Here is a 23,083-nt window from a genome sequence, read left to right as displayed (position 1 = left end):
TGGGCACAGCGCAGGTGGTGGCGCTAGGAAACACGTCTGTGTGCGCTGACGAGTCGGCTGTGTGGCTCGGTCCAACGAATCGCGCAGATGACATGTCAGCGTGGCCCGAGCTCTGTAATACCCCGCTGTCTCGTCCCACTATTGGCTTGTTTGGCTTCCCATAGTTTGCGTGATTCGAGCAAGTTGACAAATCTGAACTTTGGAGAAAACTTTCGCTGCGTTTACCCACCAGGAGCTTGATCTAATAGTGACGTGATTATGACATAGCGAGCGGAGGCAGACCGAAACAACAACGAAGGACTGCGCCTCTGAAGGATTTGATGGATCCAAACACAGCGCTGAACGAGTGTAAGATTACTTCTTTGTCTAGGTATACAGCTTTCATGAATTGAAGGGTCTAGTAGACGGAGCAATCAGAGGAACCGGATCCGGGGACCAAGAATGACACAGACACAGAAGTGTAGTTCACTCAAAGTCAAAGTTTACTAAAGATGGGTTCAGTATATATATATGCATAAGTGAGGAAGTGACGAACATATCACTTATATCTGCACATCTCACACAATAACACAATAAATCTGACATTTGTTAGGTCAACGTGTACTCAGCACGCCGTCATAATGGAGATCCCTCAGACAAAACATATATCTGTCCTTACATGTTGAAACAGCCGGGACACAGAATTCTGGATTCTCACAACGAGTCTATATGTCTATCTTCAGCCTTCCATAGCACATAATGCGCATACACTCTCAACAAAATCCATGTCCTCCATTTCGCAATTAGATGGGAGCCACCTGACAGAAGCCCCTTCCATGACGCCCGGTGTGCCAGATAACCAGTCCAGCCCTGGAATCCTGAGGTTACTCATAAGCCCTTCCACACTGAAGTCATGCAAAAGACACTGATGACACACAAGGTTTCTCTCCAGTGAATCCTCATGTGTCTCTTAAAGTTTCCTTTTTGTGTAAAAGTCTTTCAACATTGTAGACATGTGTGAAGTTTCTCTCCAGTGTGAATCCTCATGTGTGACTTAAGGTTTCCCGTTTGTGTAAAACTCCTTCCTCACTGTAGACATACATGAGGTTTCTTTCCAGTGTGAATTCTCATGTGTGTCTTCAGGTTACTCGTAGCTGTAAAACTCTTTCCACACTGTAGACATACATGAGGTTTTTCTCCGGTGTGAATTCTCATGTGTGTCTTGAGGCTTCCTGTTTGTGTAAAACTCTTTCCACACTGTAGACATATATGAGGTTTCTCTCCGATGTGTATTCTCATGTGTGTCTTAAGGTTTCCTGTTTGTGTAAAAGTCTTTCCACACTGTAGACATGCGTGAGGTTTCTCTCCGATGTGAATTCTCATGTGTGTCTTAAGGTTACTCGTAGCTGTAAAACTCTTTCCACACTGTAGACATGCGTGAGGTTTCTCTCCAGTGTGAATTCTCATGTGTGTCTTAAGGTTACTCGTAGCTGTAAAAGTCTTTCCACACTGTAGACATACATGAGGTTTTACTCCAGTGTGAATTCTCATGTGTGTCTTAAGGTTACTCGTATCTGTAAAACTCTTTCCACATTGTAGACATACATGAGGTTTTTCTCCGGTGTGAATCCTCATGTGTGTCTTAAGGCTTCCTGTTTGTGTAAAACTCTTTCCACATTGTAGACATACATGAGGTTTTTCTCCAGTGTGAATCCTCATGTGTGACTTAAGGCTTCCTGTTAGTGTAAAACTCTTTCCACACTGTAGACATACATGAGGTTTTTCTCCAGTGTGAATTCTCATGTGTGTCTTAAGGCTTCCTGTTTGTGTAAAAGTCTTTCCACACTGTAGACATGTGTGAGGTTTCTCTCCAGTGTGAATTCTCATGTGCTGTTTTTCACTCTTTTTGTCTCCTGTTCTCAGAGATTCTTCCAGTGAAACTTTCTGGAATCTTTGTGCACGTTGATGTTTCTGATCAGCATCTTTTACTTCATCTTGACTGTCCTTATTCACTTCCATCATATCTGAAGTGAACAAAACTATCTGTTAAACACAGTTTTACAATTGTACAAAACAACAGCAGAAGACGAGATATTAGTTTCATTTTCAGGGAACACAGTCATTCAGTGCACTGAGTATTGCTTTGGATAAAAGTGTTTGCCATATAAGATGAACACATCCTAAGAGAATATTTTAACTTTACTCTGTTTAAATTACAACATAAAAATCACTCAGAATGTACAGTAATGACATTTTCAGCAGAAAAAGAAACAAAACTGTAAATTATTCATTGTGTAAACCAGAGAGTGTTATAATGTTTATTATAAATATTTTTTTTGCCGAATTATGTGTTTTATAATTAAAATCATTACTGCCATGATATCTCAGTGGTTTGGATTAAATGAATCAAGTATAAATCAAGAATCAATGCAAAACATTTTCAGGTACAAAATAAAAGTCATCAGATGTGAAATAACACTACATAGTCTTCACTGTATAAATTGAATATAGATCAATCCTTATTAGAGTCACACCAGTCAAGAGCATTGAGTGACGATTTTCTTTGTCTTTTCTTATTTTATTAACAATAATAACAGACTGTGATTTATAAAGCTGCTGTCACTTTAAGTTCAGTACAGCAGAAACGATGCCCCCAAAAATATAGTCGAGTAAAAGAAAGAATAACAACTAAAAACCAACAGACTGTGTCTCATGTAGTCGAGTAAAAGTACAAATGCATGTTTTCTTTTCAATAAGACGATAAAAAACCAACAGACTGATGAAAATGTGAAAATAGGGTCAAAATGCTGTGCTCTACAAACTCAAAGCAGAACGATGGTCACCTTATAGCCAAACATGTGATTCTATTGAACCTTTACCAGATCACAACCAGATCAAGTTATGATCATTTGATGCAGTTTAGTGATTCACTTTCAGTTCTAATCTTCTGCATTTGTGGTTTATCAAATAAATGAAAGCTTAATAATTCCTCCACTGTCAGAAATAAAGATTTAAAAACAGAAACCAACCTCTGTGTTCTTTAGTCCTCTGAGTTTCTGTTGTGTGTAGTTCTGGATCTCTCGTGTTCTCAAGCTTCTCTTCCACAAACTCCAACAACTGTGTGAAGATTTCAGTTCTTACACCTGAAGTGATTCTTCTGCTTGTTGCTTTCTGGTATTTATTGGTGGTTTGATGTAGGAGGAGCTTTACTGAAGGTGTCAATCACTGTTGGTGTGAACTGGAGATGTTAGAGAGACATTGTCAATAACTCAACTCAGCTTCACTTATATAACATCACTAAAAACAACAATTGTTGACCAAGATGGTGTCCACTATATCAAATACCAACATTTATCTCCATGTGTGACATAAATGACAAAAACATCTCGGCCACATCACAAATCAACTACAGAAACCCAAGCAAAGTGAGAGCAGTTGTCATAAAAACATCTAACAATGTTCAATTTCTTTGGTCTTATTCATGATGGATAAATATTCAACTGCTTATTATTTACAGTGTTTCTAACTGTAACTCTCATTATATTAGGGCTGTGTATTGACAAAGGCCTTGTGATACGATACATATCACCATAGATAAGTCACAATGCAATAGATTTTTATACTATACATTTTGCAATATCAAGTCAAGTCAGCTTTATTTATATAGCGCTGTTTACTATTTTCATTGTTACAAAGCAGCTGTAAAAGAAAACATTAACTATAAGCAAAACATAAAATGTTATGCAAGTCAAAATGAGGTCAGATATCAGACAGACTATAAATTCCCATATGCAGTGTTCATTAAATAAAACTTTAAAATTCTAGCAGCTCTCCCCATTAGAGGAGAAAAAACCCTCAGATGGAAACCAGGCCTAACCAGGGGATTCCAGTTCGCCAGTGCAAGGTTGACAGAACCGGGCTAATACGCTCATACTTTATTGTACGTGTAAGAACTCGAGCTGCCGCATTTTGGACCAGTTGGAGTTTTTGTAATAGGCCTGCAGGGCAACACCTAATAGTGCATTACAGTAATCTAGTCTTGATGTCATAAAGGCATGAATAAGCTTCTCTGCATCTGATGGTGACAGCACATGACGAAGTTTAGATATATTTTTAAGATGGAAAAACACAATGTTACAGGTGTTGGCGACAATATATTTTTACAAATAAAAATGTCAAAAAAAGAACTGAAAATACAACTTGCTGATGTGTTTTTATCATCCCAACACTCACATACCAGTAGACTCCATTAAAGTTTCCCACTCTGGTGTCATGCTGCTCCCTCTTGAGACATTGGCCATATGTACTGTAGCATATATGACGATAAAACACAATTAAAATATCACAGATTGTAGTGGTTGGACTATCGATACACTATCATGAAAATATATATTGCGCTGTAGCCTATTGACCGGTTACAACAAGACCCTCAGGTTATAAAACTGTCTGGTGTTTTAAATCACAGAAGTTTTGAGCTTTTAAAATCGATATCAAATTCTGCCTATTTAAAACACAAACATCTGTTTTGTGAGGACATTTCCATGAGAGTTTAAGATATCAGCATAATGAAGGAGGTGAAAATGGGAACTATGGGTGTAGAATAATGACAGCTGTTAACACTGATGTGTCTGTTATACTGAAACAAAAAGAAAACGTTCATGATCATCAGCAGAAGACCGGCAGCTCTATTAACACCAATGGATGTGTTTTCACTGTTAGGCTAATGTCACTAATGAAACAAACCTTTCAGGACAAACATACAAATCAGGATTTTAAGTCTCAGTATATATGAACTAAACATATGTTTATCATTGTTATATCTTCCTCACTGTGCTCCTGTGTTTTGTGTTCATCTCTTGTGCTAAGACTGACTCAACTCTGAATACATCAGACCAAATCCCTCTGAATTCATCTGATCCGACAGAAAAGGTGCATCATGTCAAGACCATATTATATATTATACTGAAGGAAACTAGGCTTTATATTTAACTGTATTATTAAGGCTCGTTACGTTATAATGTTGATTCTAGTTTGTAATAAAGACACTTTTCGGCATGTTCACAAGACCGTCAAGAATCCTTGAAATGAAACTTAACGAGAGAATCCGCCGGTCGTTCATTCTCTCTGAACGGATTTGAAACGATACAGCGGCGTCTTATAATAAATTCGTTCCCTGAACTTCTCCGCGATTAGTTGAGTTTTAAACGTCTGAAATGTCACATTGTTCGTCAACAGACTCATTGAAAGCGGTCACAGCAAACAGCGCATACAGGCGCGCAGACAGCACTATAGTGACGGGGAGACAAGACCCCTCAGACTCATAGTGACCCGATCTGCCCCTCACTGTCCCAACGAAAGACGACAAACATCAAACATCTGTAAAACTGAGGATTCATGAGGATGTCCGCTATGTACATTAGCCTGAGTAGTGACGGACAGGCCCGCAGCTGCTTCAGTATTTTCCCGTCACTGCTTCACAATCGTGTCGGTCATCGACGTTCAGTCTCTGTGTGCTGCTGCCGCTGCGACTCCTGGCCCCGCCCCCGGGGTCCTACGAGGACCTGTTAGCTGCCTCAATTGTGCCTGTAGTAGCGGTAACCATAGTGATCAAATGCCGTCGTCTATGACTGAACTGGTGATATTTGTCGACTGATGATATTACAATAACTTTTCTTGAGGTTTTTCACCAAACAGTTTTTCTGTGCAGCATACGAATGGTTTATGAAAATGATTTAATGACACAATGTTTCAATCAGTATACCTGTTTATAAGTATTTTTATGTAAATAATCATTATAGCATGTTTAAGAATACTTTTCAACCTTTTACAGCAACATAAAATCCAATGATGTCTGTAAGACCTAGAGGCCTAAAGTTGAATAAAGCTCAGAGGATGAGGCACAGAAAACCTCTGACCAGTGTATCTTATCTTTTTAAACATGAGGTAATGATGTGCCGACCACGATTATAAACGTATCCTGTTGCCTAGGATCTACTGGTGGCGAGGCAGAATAATTGGGTATTAAAAATAAGAGATAACAGGAACTTATCTGATTGGTACAACAGAAACCCCCCTTGCATTAGTTTCACTATAACTATGGGCTGGAAAACACTGTCATTTCAGATGCTTTGGGAAGATCTCAACTTTCTTTGATTCGAACAAATAAAGTTATCTCTTTGACACCTGGACCTTCTTTATCTGAGCGATTCTTTGAAACCACAAGATCAACTTTCCATGACAAGTGTAAGTTGTTTGTACTACTGTCATGGTTTTTGGAAATGGCTTGTAATTTGGTGAAGTGTTTTTGTTCCACTTAAAATAAAATTCAATAGCCTAACGTCACATTTGTCACTTATCTGTTATTAGCCTAACAGTGAAAACACATCCATTGGTGTTAATAGAGCTGCCGGTCTTCTGCTGATGATCATGAACGTTTTCTTTTTGTTTCAGTATAACAGACACATCAGTGTTAACAGCTGTCATTATTCTACACCCATAGTTCCCATTTTAACCTCCTTCATTATGCTGATATCTTAAACTCTCGTGGAAATGTCCTCACAAAACAGATGTTTGTGTTTTAAATATTGATATAATATAATATAATTCAGAGATTGTTTCATTTAAAATTGATGATAAATGAATCCAGTCGATTTTCAGTTTGTTTCTGTCGTCTGTATATAATGTAGGGTTCTGCAAATCTTCCATGATAGTGTATCAATAGTCCAACCATTTCTTTAAATTGTGTTTTACATTAATGAGATAATTGCATTATCCTATACATTTATACATAAGTATCTGCAATCGAACCCACAACCTTGCGCTGTTAACATGTAGAACATTCTAAATGTGTTCTTGCGTGTTCAAAATTGGAGGGAGGCCAGTCAAAGTAAATCTTGAAGTTTATTGATCAGAAGATTCAAAAAATACAACAGCCGTTGGGTTGCCTTAGACAAAGTGTCTTTACAAAAAACAACCCCGGAAAACAGTTCCGCATCATATTTATAGTTATTTCACGCCGTCTATCTTCTCTGTGGACCGGTGACGTGTTGCCTGGTATTAGTCCAATCAGCTCTCACCCCATCGTTCTCAGAATGTCTGCAAAACATTCAATGACAACCTACACAGCCCAATTCTACCCAGCAACAACATAGTTTAAAAGGTCAGACAATGGAATATGTGTGTGTGTGTACATTTTCTCCTTTTTTGGCGTTACATTTATCTCTTCAGTTGCATGCATATATTCTGAGACCTAATCTCTGCCACTTCCTCTTTCTTTTGCATGTGACACCCACACTTCCTCTTTCAAGTACACAGTATCAGCCCTTAACTTTTCATGGTTAACTCCAACACATTATTTGAGGTTAAGGTTATCGTTATCGTACGCAAGTAATAGAATAATAAAACACTTCTAAAAGTAATAATGCATATAGAATAATACTGCATAGGAAACATATGAATGAATATTCCACAATCAATAGTCCAACCATTTCTTTAAATTGTGTTTTACATTAATGAGATAATTGCATTATCCTATACATTTATACATAAGTATCTGCAATCGAACCCACAACCTTGCGCTGTTAACACAATGCTCTTACCACTGAGATACAGGAAAGCTGTTTTTGACATCACATACAGTGCATATGGCCAATGTCTCAAGAGGGAGCCAGCATGACACACCAGCTTCCAGAGCCGCCACCTGGATGCACTTTGATTTTATTGATGCATGTTTCAGCACTCATGTAACATGCATTCATTGTGATTTCAATGATGCGAGATGTCTCCCTAAAATGCAATCTAAAGTATGCACAAACTAACATTATGGTAAAAAAGACATAATAGGAATTGGTTTAGATTAGATTAGATTAGATTCAACTTCATTGTCATTACACATATACAAGTACAGTGTAACGAAATGTAGTTTAGGTCTAACCAGAAGTGCAGTTAGCAAGTGCAGGATATACAGTTAGAATAAATACAGAATACAATAGTGAGAATATAATACAGTGGGCATGGATTATAAAAATATTTTGCAGTAGGAATGTTCTATGAAAATATGACAGTAGGTATATACTATGAACAATATATACAGATGACTATATACTATGAACATTAATGTACAGGTGGATATGAACAGATAATAATTTAGACTAAAATAGTGCAAGTGACTTAGGTATGCATAAATTATTGACATTCGGCTATTAAAGTTGCAGTGCAATAGGTGAGTTAATGCAGTTGTTGAAGTTGCAGTTACTAAAGTTACGGTGCAGTATATGAGTTAATGCAGTTATTAAAGTTACGGTGCAGTATATGAGTTAATGCAGTTATTAAAGTTACGGTGCAGTATATGAGTTAATGCAGTTAATAGGTTGCAGTCCAGAAGATGAGTTAATGCAGTTAATAGAGTTACAGTGCAGTTGATTAGTTAATGCAGTTACTGAAGTTACAGTGCAATTGATGAGTAGATGCAGTTAATAGAGTTACAGTACAGTTGGTTAGTTAATGCAGTTATTGAAGTTACAGTGCAATAGATGAGTAGATGCAGTTAATAGAATTACAGTGCAGTAGATGGGTTAATGCAGTTATGGAAGTGGTCCATTAGTGCAAATGAGCATTCAGTTAAATATTCCTGGTGTGCAAGTTAGCAGTATAGAGTGCAAATGATGCTGTGTGTGTGTAAACAGTCCTGTAGAGCAGATAACATGAAGTACTGGTGTGTACAGTTCAGTCATGCATGCAGCCCTGTAGTGCAATGTAAACAATGTTGTAGCAGCATTGGAGTTAAGGGTATGAGAGGTAGTGGAATCAGTGGGGGCAGAGTTCAATAATGAAACAGCTCTGGGAAAAAAGCTGTTTCTTAGTCTGCTGGTTCTTGTCCGAAGGCACCGGAAGCGCCTACCAGAAGGCAGTAGAGTAAACAGTCTATGAGCGGGGTGAGAGGAGTCCTTGAGAATGCTGCGAGCTCGACGCAGACAGCGTTTCTTCTGGATGTCCTCAATGGCAGAAAGTGTAGTCCCTGTGATGCGCTGGGCTGTTTTCACCACCCGCTGTAGTGCCTTGCGCTCAGCAACAGAACAGTTCCCGTACCAGACTGTGACACAGTTGGTCAGGATGCTCTCTATCGTGCAGCGATAGAAGTTCACCAGGATAGTTGAAGACAGTTGGTTCTTCTTCAGTGTCCTAAGAAAGAAGAGACGCTGGTGAGCCTTCTTGACCAGGCATGAGGTGTTGGTGGTCCAGGACAGGTCCTCCGAAATGTGAGTCCCCAGGAACTTAAAACTGGAAACACGTTCAACAGCCATTCCATTAATGTGGATGGGGTCGTGTGTGTCTCCTTTCGCCTTCCTGAAGTCCACGATGATCTCCTTTGTCTTGGAGGTGTTAAGGAGCAGGTTGTTGTCTGTGCACCATGTGGCCAGGTACCGGACCTCCTCCCTGTATGCAGTCTCATCGGTGTTGCTGATGAGACCAATCACCGTTGTATCGTCTGCAAACTTGATGAAGGAGTTAGATCCGTTCACAGGCCTGCAGTCGAGTGTGAAAAGGGAGTAGAGAAAGGGGCTCAGTACGCAGCCCTGTGGTACACCAGTGTTGAGGGTGGTGGTGGTGGAGCAGATGGGGCCTAACCTAACAAGCTGAGGCCTGTTCGTCAGGAAATCCATAATCCAATTGCAGGTAGGGTTGTTGATTCCTAGGTTTCCAAGTTTGATTTCAACAGGAGGCGCACTTCCTTGTTCATCGATGGCTTCTGATGAGGGTACGTGGTGATCTGCTTCTGGGTTGTGACACTATCAATGGTGGAATTTATGTAGTCCAATACAGAAGAGGTGTAGCTGTTGATGTCCGTGTGAGAGCCACTGGTGGCCTGAGAAGCAAACAGACTCCAGTCTGTGTGTAGAAACCTTTCCTGGAGTGTAAAGTCTGCCCCCGCAGGCCACACCTTGATGGTCTTCACTGATGGCTTCACACGATTAATGAGGTTAATGTACTTGGGGGTGAGGAACAAAGAAAGGTGATCAGATTGACCCAGGTGGGGGAGGGGTTTCGCGGCGTAAGCTTTAGCCATGTTTGTGTAGACATGGTCCAAAGTTTTGTTTCCTCTTGTGTGGCAGGAAACATGCTGATGAAATTTAGGGAGCACTGTCTTTAAGTTAGAGTGATTAAAATCTCCCGCAACAATAAATGCAGCCTCCGGGTGAGCAGTCTGTTGTTTACTGATGGCTGCATGAAGTTCTTTCATAGCAAGCTTGGCATCAGCATCCGGTGGAATATAAGCTGCCGTTATAATGGTGGAAGTGAATTCCCGTGGCAGATAAAACGGTCTACATTTAACCATGAGAAACTCAAGGTTAGCCGAGCAGTGTCTCCCGACAATAACAGAGTTCGTGCACCAAGTTTTGTTGATGTAGATGCACAATCCACCTCCTCTTGTCTTACCGGATTCCTCTGCCGTTCTATCCGCCCGGTTTGTGTTGTAGCCCGCTAACTCAATAGCGTTGTCCGGTATACCGCTGTGTAGCCATGTTTCCGTGAAGATTATGACATTGCAGTTCAAAAGTCTTTTGCTGTTGATGATGCAGAGTCTAATCTCGTCCATTTTGTTCACTAATGATCAAACATTAGCAAGGAAAATGCTGGGTAAAGAGAGCCGGTGTTTAAATGAAGTTTAAATGAAGCTTTAACGGTGTCTACTGGTATGCGAGTGTTGGGATGTTAAAAACAAGTTGTATTTTCAGCTCTATTTGAGACATTTTTATTTGTAATAATCTATTGTTAAATGTATAGTGTGAAAATCTATGTTATTGTGACTTATGTATCATGCTGCAGTGTTCACATTGGATGATGGATCTGCGACAGGAGGTTACACACTGTGTGACTTTACAATAGGTCACAATCACTGACAACTGTCTGCTCCGCAAACAACGTTTCACAACCAAACGCACGCGCGAAGTGATGCGTGATTTTAGCGTTCTCGCGGGAACCTAACTTTGCCTTGTATCTTGCTTTCTCATTGGCTGTAGGTTATCGCAGATGTTATTTTTGGGGGTCAGCTGTGGCCTAATGGTTAGAGCGTTGGGCTTGTGATCAGAAAGTTGCCGATTCTAATCTCAGTGCCAGCAGGTCATGACTGAAGGGCCCTTGAGCAAGACACCTTACCCCTGATTGCTCTGCAGTAATGTGCCACTGTATGAAACTACTTGCAAGTCGCTTTGGATAAAAGCATCTGCCAAATGAATAAATGTAAATGTAAATTTTTCAGTCAAAACTCATTTCACACAGCAGGATTTTGAGTCGCCGTCAGCAGGTATATATATATTTAGCATGCCAAATATTTCACTGGAGTCTGCGACACGTCTGCATTAGAGCGAACGGACTCGGAAGCTTGAGCCACGTGGTGTGGAAGAGAGCGAGCGACTGCACACCTGCATGTTTGCAGTAATCTGACAGAAAAGCCAGTGATAACATTTATTCCTCGTATTGTTTGTACAGCAGTAAAAACTCATGCAAACTTTTGAAAGAGTAGGTCCATCAAAATATATTTGTAAGCAGGATGACCAGTGGACGCTCCATGTTTAACTCATTTTGTTTTATTCCATTTCAGAATGTGTATTTCTGTATTGTTTTTTAAATGCTTTGTTTATTGAAAATTACAGTAAAGTTAGGAAGACCTGGAACACCTTAGGTGTGCAGAATCTTATTGAACTACACTAAAATGGCCACATGTGTGTAATAGAATGTTAAGAAAAAAAATAATTCACTCACCAGATTGTCACTTCAAACCTGTATGACTTTCTTCTGCAGAACACATTTTAAAACAATGTTGGGAACAGAAAACCTTTGGTCCCCGTTCACTTGCATTAGATTTATGTCCATACAATTAAAGTGAACAATCGTTATTGGTTACCAACATTTTTTTATAATCTCTTCATTTGTGTCTTGCAGAAGGCAGAAAATCTCAACTTAAAAATGACGATGGGGAGTATGACTATATTGACTTTTAAGATAAACTATTCCTTAATGGGACAAATTGTACACAATGTAGCCGGGGAGCTAGCTCCTTTAGCTTGAAGGGTGTGGCCGAGTACATGGTTTGAGAGGACACTAAAATATGAGGTCCGGTCCCTTTGTTTAGATTGCACGTGTATGGAAGCCTTTGGGTGAGCTCTCCTTGTCATGTGTGCATGGCTATTGCCCAGAGCAGATGTGAAGTACTTCCTTGTTATTCTGAGTGGACACCATTGGAGAGAGGGAATAAGTGGGTCACCAGCTGATAGACTATCGGTAATGCTGGGTGTTTTGATCGAGGATATTGGTCCAGTGTTGATGGCAGTGTTGCAGTAGGTGTAGTTGTTCCTCCGGTTATGGTTGTGTTTTCCCTTCGCTGGTTTGTCCCTGTAGGTGGGTGCTGTATGTTTCCAATCTAGCTGTGGGCTAGGATGGTGGTGTATGGGACTGACTAGCGAGGTGGTTTCTTTTTTTCTACCTTGTCCCTTCCCAGTCTCTCATTTCTGGCCATTAGAACATGCGCCATACTACATTGACGCCTGCCGCACGTGGATAACACTTGTGCATGGTTTGGTGTGGCATTGTTTTTGGCAGGTATTATGTTTCCAGGTTCGAATCTCAGTACCAGCAGGTCATGCCCTTGAGCAAGACACCTTACCCCTGATTGCTCTGCAGTAATGTGCCATTGTAAAAAAAACCTAGTAAGTCGCTTTGGATAAAAGCGTCTGCCAAATGAATAAATGTACATTATGAGTTTCGGAACATTTACCCAAGCCTTTCAAATTTAAAAACAAAATCATTTGTACTTTCATTCCTTACATTTGACTTTATTTTAGACATCAGAGATGGAAAGATATGTGAAGGACAGAAAGGATGATGTGGCTTTTTGGTTGGTGTTGTAGAAGCTGGTGTAACAGTTGTGTCTGGTTGAAATCAAGGAGGCCGATATCCAAACATGGTCACATTCACAACAGACTAGGACATGGGACAAGAGAGGAAAAAAGGGATTCCCTGCCATTGCATCTGTATGACATACTTCCCTCCCTGAAAAACACAAACACACAAGTTGGCTTTATAGCTTTTAACCTTACACAAGAGCAAATTAACCATGAGTACCTTTTGTGTAACACCACATCCATTATAGGGTGTAGCATTAACAAGACCTCCATGAGTGTGTGAAGTGTGTCCACAGTTAGGTGGCAAATGGCCAAGAGGCACCGGTGCAGAACTATCTGTGAGAAATAAGTCCAAAGGTGATTCAATGCTGCAAATCTCGTTACACTTTTCATTAAGGGTCCAGTGAAATTTAGCAGCATCTAGAGGTGAGGTTTCAAATCGCCACCAACGGCTCACCGCAGCCCCTCCCTTTCAAAGCACTACGTCGGTAAAAGCCCTAACATGTCATTGTGTTTTCACTTCTTTGCTGAAAGATATAACGCACTCTGTAGAGCAGTTTGCACATTTAGGGCCACAGTGGAAACATGGCGAATTCCATGAAAACGCAACAGTTAGATTTTAGGATATTTGAGCATCCTATAAAGTATCTTATATTGAGCCCAACCCTTATCACACTTCAGCTTTGGAGACATTTCATCCCAGGGTACTTCAGATGAACCTTCAAATGGTTCTTGCATTACAGTGCCCCCTGGCAGATCTGAAATACAATGCAAGTGATTCATAACAGATTTGAATCCATGAACACAACAATGACGTATAAGTGCAGTACAAGAAGTCAGAAAACACAACGACAAGTCAGAAAACACAACGACAATTCGGTCAAACCGGAAAAGGTAGGTCTTTTGTGTGACCGGGGTAGTTACTGCTGATTGGAGGGAACCCCTGTCAATCAAGATAAACAGGAAGTACAGTTCTGTAGCTAGCGGTACAGAATAACAAGAAGAAGTAGCTGGCGGCAGTGTACACAAATATATAATGTACTGTCCTTATTGTGGGTTCAAATTTGGTGTTTTGCATCTGCTCTGAAAGCATTCCTGACATCGATTAGGCCTAATAGGGAATCGTTTTTTCGTCTGAATAAACCTGCATTCTTCAGGTGTCTTTCAAGAGAGCGCAAGCTGATCTTAATATCATGATATGTTAGAAGCATATCTAGAATCACACCATATGAATGTCCTTCTTGAAAGTAGTGCTGAACAAACTCCATTATTTTCTATGAAAACACACACCTGACTGTTTATCTTGATTGACAGGGGTTCCGACCAATCAGCAGTAACTACCCCGGTCACACAAAAGACCTACCTTTTCCGGTTTGACCGAATTGTCGTTGTGTTTTCTGACTTGTCGTTGTGTTTTCTGATTTGTTATTTTGTTTCCGGAATTGTTGTTGCGCTTTATGGTTTGTTAATGCGTTTTCAGATTTGTAATTGTGATTTGGGATTCGTTTTTTGGCTTTTAGATTTGTTGTTTTGTTTGGCACTTTACGGCTTCCGTACAAAATAATGTTGCTGCTGATATCTACATTTATATTTTGGTTAAACCCTATTGTTCCAATGCCATGCATGAAATATCTAAATTTTATTAAAGGAAAATAAGAACTGGTAAATATAAGGTAGCATGCACAATAAATGACTAGAAGCTGGAAAACATTCCTTATGCAATAAGGCTGGTTTATCATGGATTTTTTTACCATTAGCTTCTTTTAGCTCAGCTGTGCTGTCAGACATACAGGCTACTTAACATCTGCTGGGTGACATGGAAGCTGGAAGGGCCACATTTCTCTCTCTTTAAAGATCCGTGCTATATGTGTATGTATGTATATCAGCACAGACCTTTAAGGGGAGAGAGATGTGACCCTGAAATGATTTTTCTATATGTATGTGTGTGTGTGTGTGTGTGTGTGTCATATTTGTACTTTTTAAAATCCCAAATGTTAATGTAATTTCAACAGCAGCACAACCTTACTGCATAATAGTTGTCTTATCTGATGCCATCCCTAGGCTGATTTAAACATTTTATTTAGTCTGCTATATTTAACAGCGAGTTCATTTTATTCAGGCGTGAGGATGGTGGATCAGGAAAGACAGGGGAAAGCAACAGGTAGGTCTAACATTAGGTGGAAGTGTAGAGGGAGCTTGATACCAACTTGATAACAACAGATTAATTTCTTAATATTATTAATATGGAAAAGGTGGGGGTGTAAAGGTTACAACGATACACTTGTGTTACGTTTCGGTACGGATCGTTACGTTTTAGATACGGCAAAAAGAAAGAAATGGCCATGAATACATTTTTATATATTTGTGTTCATATACCATATAATAATGGTAGGCTTACAGTAGCTGTCTGATATACTTTTAAAATAAACCTTTATTATTTCGAGCCCATACATGATGATGTCCGGCACACTTTTATTTAGCAGGGGGGACGCCAAAACTGTTTCTGCATACCCCCCTAACACTGGGTAGTTGCGCCCCTGATTGTATGTGTCTTTCAGTCTTGAGTAATGTCATAGACTGCATTATAGGCCCTAGATTATTTTCTGAAAATAAATGATCATATTTACAGGTAATAATATTGTTAATAGTAATATTAAGCAAAAAGTAATTGAATCGATAAGGAAGCTGATCAATTACATCTCTCAGATGGTGTGTGACCTAATGTGCACCTACCAGCACTAAAGCCAAATGACCTGAATCTGCACAAGTCATATTGTGTAATTTCTGGGTTGGTTTGAGATGATTTGATGATGCTTTCACATGCAAAGTGCAGTATTATATACCACAGTTATAATCTACCCGTTTTAGTATTAAGAAGTATTCATAGGAACATTGGAATATGTGGGAGTATTAGTGGTATGATCAGAAACCACATTTAAACAAAGAAGAATGACTAAGACTATGCAGTTGATTATGCAATGATTTAAGGGCTTTGATCAGCATACTAAGCCATAATCAAGTATCATTTATTTACATTCAAACATATATACTCACACTTATGGTTTAAGAGCACGGCATTTTAAAAATTCAGGGTTGTCTAAACGCATGATATACACTTTTTGAAAACTTGAACACCTGCACATACACCACACACACACGTGTACAAATTTAATTAAATATAACTTATCGCATATAGTCAAGGACGCCAGCTGAACAGGAGTTCACTAGGGTGCTCAAACATGAGCTCCTTAATAAAATCCAATGATAAATCACGTTTAGTCTGAAGACCCCAGAAAAGTGTCCAAATAAGGGCACATGAGATATTTGTCTATGAAATCCTGATTCTTTCTTGGTTGACTTGTGATAATGTGCCAACCACGATTAAATACGTATCCTGTTGCCTGGGATCTTTTGGTGGCAGAAGCAGGGTTTTTGGTTTTTAAAAATAAGAGATAACAGGAATTTACCCGATTGGTGTAACGGAAGACGTCAGGTTCACTATAAATATGGGCTTGAAAACACCAACTTCAGATGCTTTGGGAAGATCTCACTTTGTTTGGCATGCGCAAATAAAGTAAACTTTTTGACACCTGGACCCTCTTTGAGCAATTCTTTGAAGCTACAACAACAACTTTCCACGACAGTCAACAATCTTCAGTCATATATATGACGGGACTGTTTGAAGACATCAGTCGCTGATCCAAACCTGTTACACTGCGGCTCAAAACAGAATCATGAAATGACCTGAAGTTTCTAGTCCGAAGGCGGGACTATTTCTAGTGACGTGGATACCTGGCAGATACTCTGACTAGGCCACCTCTTGTTTGCATGATTCAGATTTAACTCACTTTTTTAAAAGCCAATAGCTATTCATTTACCTTCAGACTTACAACTGTCAACCACTGCAACACTCCATGAAATCTAATTTTCATTAAGGCAAAATATTTCTTGATTTACACCAGACTGTCACTTCCAACCTGTATGGCCTGCTGCAGAACAAATTTTGAAAATGTTGGCAACAAAACCTTTGGTCCTAATTCACTTGCAATAGCACAGAAAAACATTGACCCAAGATTTTCAAATAAAAACAGAACATTTTTATTCTCATTCCTTACATTTGACTTCCTTTCAGACATCAGAGGTGGAAAGATATGTTAAGGACAGAAAGGACGATGTGGCTTTTGGGTTGGTGTTGTAGAAGCTGGTGTAACAGTTGTGTCTGGTTGAAATCAAGGAGGCAGATATCCAGACATGGTCACATTCACAACAGACTAGGACAAGAGAGGAAAACAGGGATTCCCTGCCATTGCATCTGCATGACATACTTCCCTTCCTGAAAAACAAACACACAAGTTGGCTTTATAGCTTTTAACCTTACACAAGAGCAAATTAACCATAAGTACCTTTTGTGTAACACCACATCCATTATAGGGTGTAGCATAAACAAGACCTCCATGAGTGTGTGAAGTGTGTCCACAGTTAGGTGGCAAATGGCCAAGAGGAACCGGTGCAGAACTATCTGTGAGAAATAAGTTAAAGGCGACTCAATGCTGAAAATCTCATTACACTTTTCATTAAGGGTCCAGTGAAATTTAGCAGCATCTAGCGGTGAGGTTTCAAATCGCCACCAACGGCTCACCGCAGCCCCTCCCTTTCAAAGCACTATGTGGTAAAGGACCAAAGATGTCATTGTGTTTTCACTTTTGCCGAAGGATCTACACACTCGAGAAGTTTGCCCATTTAGTGCTACAGTGGAAACATGGCCAATTCCATAAAACTAGAAGCACCATTTCGATTTTAGAGGATATTTGAGCATCGTATAAAGTATCTTATATTGAGGCCAACTGACACAGGAAATAAAAACATTAAAGCAAACAATTTGTCAATTTTGCCACTGAAGGTCATACAAGTCAAAGACAAACAGGAATTCCCAACTTACCTCGACAAAGCTCAACTTGGTCCACACCAGAACCAAAGAGTTGCAAATTCATAAAATCTTTATCACACTTCAGCTTTGGAGACATTTCATCCCAGAGTACATCAGATGAGCCTTCAAATGGTTTTTGCATTACAGCGCTTCTCGGCAGATCTGCAATACAATGCAAGTGATTGGTAACAGTGTATATGAATCATAAACACAATGTACAAGTGCATTACATACAAGAGACGCTGTCGTCATCAATGAGGTTTCCAAAATCAGCAAACTGGTCATCAAGTCGCTCTTGATCTGACATATCAGAAAGCGTTTTATCCCCTTCATCACTAGCTTCATCTGCAATACAATCCAAGCGCTTCATACACATTTGATTCCATGTATACAACAATGCACAAGTTCATTACATACCAAAGGCGGCATCGTCATCAATGGGGTTGTCAAAATCAGCAAACTGGTCATCAAGTCGCTCTTGATCTGACATATCAGAAAGCGTTTTATCCCCTTCATCACTAGCTTCATCTGCAATACATTGCAAGCAATTCATAACCGGCATTTCAATTCCATATACTTGTCATTGTGTAGATAACATACCAAAGAAGGTGTCGTCATCAATGATGTTTCCAAAATCAGCAAACTGGTCATCAAGTCTCTCTTGGTCTGACATATCAGAAAGCGTTTTATCCCCTTCATCACTAGCTTCATCTGCAATACAAATGCAAGCGATTCGTAACAAACATTTAAAGTCCCAGTGAAAATAAAATTACTTTGTCTATCTTTTCAAGAAATGTTTCAGCGTATATTGTTATTAGTTTATCAGTGTAGGTCACAATTCCATTTCCCTCTGAAATGTATCAAAATACTGAACAACAACTGCAACTTCCGGTTCACATGGACTTTTAATAATTTTTTAATCCACATACACTGCAATGATGCACAAGTGCATTACATACCAAAGAAGGTGTCGTCATCAATGGGGTTGTCAAAATCAGCAAACTGGTCATAAAGTGTCTCTTGATCTGACATATCAGATAACGTTTCCCCTTCATCACTAGTCATTTGTGTCAAAGACAAACTTCTGCAGTGTATTAAAGTACTGAGTGTACTGACCGTAAACACAAGTAGAATAACAAATTCATTTCCTCTGCTTTTGCAAAACGCCATTGTGTGCACAAAGATACGCTACTAGTGCACAAACAGTCTACTGTGCTGCTTTATGAGATCCCATATTGCTCGTTTGGTCAATTGTAATGTCCATAGCCAATCACAAACTTAGTTTAATCACTGACGTATGAGGTTCAGGTGTTTCATCTTCATGTGAGACTCTACACAGAGGAACCACGTATGATAAATGTGTCCGTGGTCACTTTTGCGATTCCATGTGTATTTACTTCGTTTATTTTGTTTAAATTGTTTATTTTTATATTTCAACAATTTTATGATACTTAGTGGGCACATACACAACATTATCGCTTATTTTATACAATTTATTCCTTTATTAAAGGTCTTGTGTTTATATTTTAGCGTTCCCATGATGCCTTATGGTACATGTCACTTCAGGGTTTACCATTTTTGAGAGAAGATGCGACGTTTCTTTCAAGGTGTTTATTACGATATAAGAAGATTGTACAAACCTCTCTTAACTCACAAGCAGGCAAGGATATATTGATCTGTACATGAATACTGTGGCTCTATTTTACAGGCCATTAGCATTTGAAGAAAGAAACGGAATAATGTAGAAATGAAACACTGCTTCTTCACTGTATGAATGAAATAAACACACTGATTTAAAATAAAGATGCAAAAGAGACTTAAGGCTGGTGATTTAGATCCGACTGTTTACTTTCCATTAAAACACAACGGACTGTTTTCATGTGTTTTTGACGTAACCTCGTATTTCATAGTGAAACGCGCAGAAAGACACAATAGAGAACTTATTTTCATGTTTATGTCTTTTATGTTTACACTCAACATTCACATTCATACACACAATACATCCATGCACTCGCACTACATTACTGATATTTACATCCACACCTGATATTTTGGTTCTGTCGGTGAAACTTGTGTTACATGTATAATAAATGTATGTTTTGCACTGCTTGTTTGAGGCATGGTCTCCTATCTTTTGTTATGGCTCTGAGCCAGTCGGAACATTGTGCAAAAAGCAAATATGAGAATTCTTTAGAAAAAATCGATTTCGATTTTCACGACTATACGGGTAAATGAGATCACGCTCTCAAATAGCAAAACTATAATATGTCACGACTACGCCACCCCAGCATTGACCCAGCTGGGGAAATACCCCTACAAGGGCAGACAAGTTCGTTTCTCTCTCTCCCACAATCACAAGACAATGAGACGTAAATCCGTACAGAAAAATATAATTCTTTACTTGATAATCATAAATCATTTAAAAGGCTGTTAGTGAAACAATGGTGCTAGCTGGCCAGGCCACTGGTTTGTATATGAGCAACGGAGCTCAATCACTACACAGACATGCAGGCTCTTGTGACGGAGCTGGGGCTCACTATTAGCTGGGCAGGCTAATAGTAACTTACATACAAGGATATTATAATCAAGCTGCTATTAACTCGACATGCTGCTATTTGAAAATGGCGCTCACAAGTTTCTATTCGTCTTGTTGGTCCCGGTAACACAGCCCCTGACGCAAGAGGTTCTTACTTGGCTCTGTTCTAGACCAGCAATGATCTGGTGCTACTACTCTTTCTGGTTCGGAGCTGGTGCTTTGTGTGTGGAAAAACAAAGAACCGATTTGAAACTAGGCTCTGACTCAGAACCAGCACCAGCTCTCCCTTGGTGGAAAAGGTTGAATCAGTGTTTCCTCCATAATGAGTTTGTGAATTTAAAAGAATGCTTTAACTAATCCATTACACCTTAAAGGTGCACTATGCAAGAGTCATTCATGGTTAGGTGTAGTCCTAACCCTAAATTTAAATATTCATTCATTCATTCATTCATTCATTCATTCATTCATTCATTCATTCATTCATTTTCTTCCGCTTATCCGGGGCCGGGTCGCGGGGGCAGCAGTCTAAGCAGAGATGCCCAGACATCCCTCACCCTAGACACTTCCTCCAGCTCTTCCGGGGGGACACCGAGGCGTTCCCAGGCCAGCCGGGAGACATAGTCCCACCAGCGTGTCCTAGGTCTTCCCCGGGGTGTCCTCCCGGTCGGATGGGCCCGGAGCACCTTCCGGGGAAGGCGTCCAGTAGGCATCCGTAACAGATGCCCAAGCCACCTCAGCTGACCCCTCTCGATGTGGAGGAGCAGCGGCTCTACTCCGAGCTCCTCCCGGGTGACCGAGCTTGAGGAAGCTCATTTCAGCCGCCTGTATCCGGGATCTTGTCCTTTCGGTCATGACCCAAAGCTCATGACCATCGGTGAGAGTAGGAACGTAGATTGACCGGTAAATTTAGAGCTTCGCCTTGCGGCTCAGCTCTTTCTTCACCACGACGGACCGGTACAGCGACCGCATTACTGCAGAAGCTGCACCGATCCGTCTGTCAATCTCCCGTTCCATCCTTCCCTCACTCGTGAACAAGACCCCGAGATACTTAAACTCCTCCACTTGAGGAAGGAACTCTCCACCAACCTGAAGTGGGCAAGCCACCCTTTTCCGACTGAGGACCATGGCCTCGGATTTGGAGGTACTGATTTTCATTCCAGCCACTTCACACTCTGCTGTAAACCGTCCCAGTGCATGCTGAAGGTCCTGGTTTGAAGGGGCCAACACGACAACATCATCCGCAAATAGCAGCGACGAGATCGTGTGGTCCCCAAACCTGACACCCTCCGGCCCATGGCTGCGCCTAGAAATTCTGTCCATAAAAATTACGAACAGAAGGGCAGCCCTGCCGGAGTCCGACATGCACTGGGAACAAGTCCGACTTACTAAATTTAAATAGTATTTTATAATATGTCCCTCTTTTGTGATTTCAGATTATAGATAAACATGTGCTTGTGGATCTACATCAGATGACCATGGCAACCCAAGTGTGGAAATGGAGGACTGTTTTTAATCTGAAATCTATGATGGACGATTCTTCTGACCCCATATGAATGCATACGGTCGTCTGTCAGAAGCTAGATCATTTTGATTATAAAGTTATTAATATGGATATTTTTCTTACAAACACATCTCTTTGCTTAAGAAGGCCTTTATTATCATAATGTAGCTATGTTTTCATGCTCTGCTTGTATTTCTACTGTCCAATTAACATTAAATGTTTGTTTGCAATTCACAAAAATTACTGTTCTGTTTCATTGGAGGGACCCATTACATGTTTATAGTTTTTCTTTTACTGGGAGAAACAACATTTGATGATTATTTTCCCATTGTCCAATCATTTTGTTAAAATAAATAGTCTTTGATTTTATGTACTTATTGGGGTTTTATCCATTGTTCTTAGTTATTTTGCAAAGATAAGCTATATTTTAAAAGTACATTACTGTATAAATAAAGAGAAACTTAATAAAGTAACAAATAAAAGCCATACATTTACAGAGATTAAACTGAAACATGGGCGAGGCTAGCCCCTTTTTAGGGGTGCTTCAGCATGGGGATTGTTTCAGCACCCCTAAAACTTGGAGTAAGAACAAGCCCGTAGGCAGGGGGGGTTCGGGTGGTTCGAACGAACCCCCCATCACTGCCAAAGGTCCACAAAGCAACGTCTCTGAATGATAAGGGGGAGGGTTTTATATATATTTTTTTAATTAAAAGGATTTCTATATTTTATCCACTCAATATTGCAGGGCCAATATCACTGAATATCCCACTATGTTTTATTATTATAATTACGCTATGTTTATAAAATGTCCAAAACATACTACGTAGTTTGAGGTTTAAGGATGAAAATGAAAACATCCCCGCTTTGCTAATGGTGTCATCCTCTTCTCTTCTTCTCCTCTCTACCTGCACGACCGTCATCCAGCGCGAAACACACGCGGAGTGAGAACCCGTTATGTAGTGTTGTGAATCAACTAAGTTGCTCGAAAGCTGTCTCACACTTCTTTCCTTTTACATAGAGTTGTTATTATTGCCTAATGTTTATTATATCATTATTTTAGTATTAAGTAGCTTATATATTCATATATAATATCATATTCAGTGTTGTTTCACTAAACCCCACCCTCTTGTGGTGAGTTGTGGTAATATAGCCTTTTGAGTGTTGATTGAGCTGCACTTTGAATACGGTTAATAGATGTCTCATCTCAAATGTGGCTATCCCGGTGGCTCACCTTTGCT

General features: G+C 39.8%; 1 protein-coding gene and 1 long non-coding RNA gene across 5 annotated transcripts; both read right to left on the bottom strand.

The window, feature by feature from the left end:
- Positions 1-459: 459 nt before the first annotated feature.
- On the bottom strand, positions 460-5,518 carry LOC306894842. Its single transcript, XR_013786735.1, has 4 exons — positions 5,395-5,518; positions 4,217-4,285; positions 3,009-3,217; positions 460-2,003 (listed from the first exon to the last, which is right to left on the bottom strand). It is a non-coding gene; the product is annotated as an uncharacterized lncRNA (long non-coding RNA).
- An 11,377-nt stretch (positions 5,519-16,895) lies between these two features.
- Positions 16,896-19,036, bottom strand: LOC306894154 (uncharacterized protein). 4 transcript variants are annotated; one of them, XM_079456447.1, is made up of 8 exons: positions 18,925-19,003; positions 18,768-18,833; positions 18,409-18,519; positions 18,226-18,336; positions 18,043-18,153; positions 17,821-17,970; positions 17,285-17,400; positions 16,896-17,214 (listed from the first exon to the last, which is right to left on the bottom strand). In XM_079456447.1, the coding sequence occupies exons 3-8, from the start codon at positions 18,479-18,481 to the stop codon at positions 17,143-17,145; spliced, it is 633 nt and encodes a 210-aa protein (XP_079312573.1). In that variant the 5' UTR covers positions 18,482-18,519; positions 18,768-18,833; positions 18,925-19,003; the 3' UTR covers positions 16,896-17,142. The 4 variants fall into 4 exon arrangements, with proteins under 4 accessions (XP_079312573.1, XP_079312571.1, XP_079312574.1 ...); XM_079456445.1 differs by having other exon boundaries at positions 18,768-19,036; XM_079456448.1 differs by having other exon boundaries at positions 18,409-18,451; positions 18,768-19,034.
- Between the last annotated feature and the right edge of the window lie 4,047 nt (positions 19,037-23,083).

Source organism: Barbatula barbatula, assembly GCF_947034865.1.
Source record: "Barbatula barbatula genome assembly, chromosome: 5".
NCBI classification, from domain to species: domain Eukaryota; kingdom Metazoa; phylum Chordata; class Actinopteri; order Cypriniformes; family Nemacheilidae; genus Barbatula; species Barbatula barbatula.
This window is presented reverse-complemented; position numbering and strand designations above follow the sequence as displayed.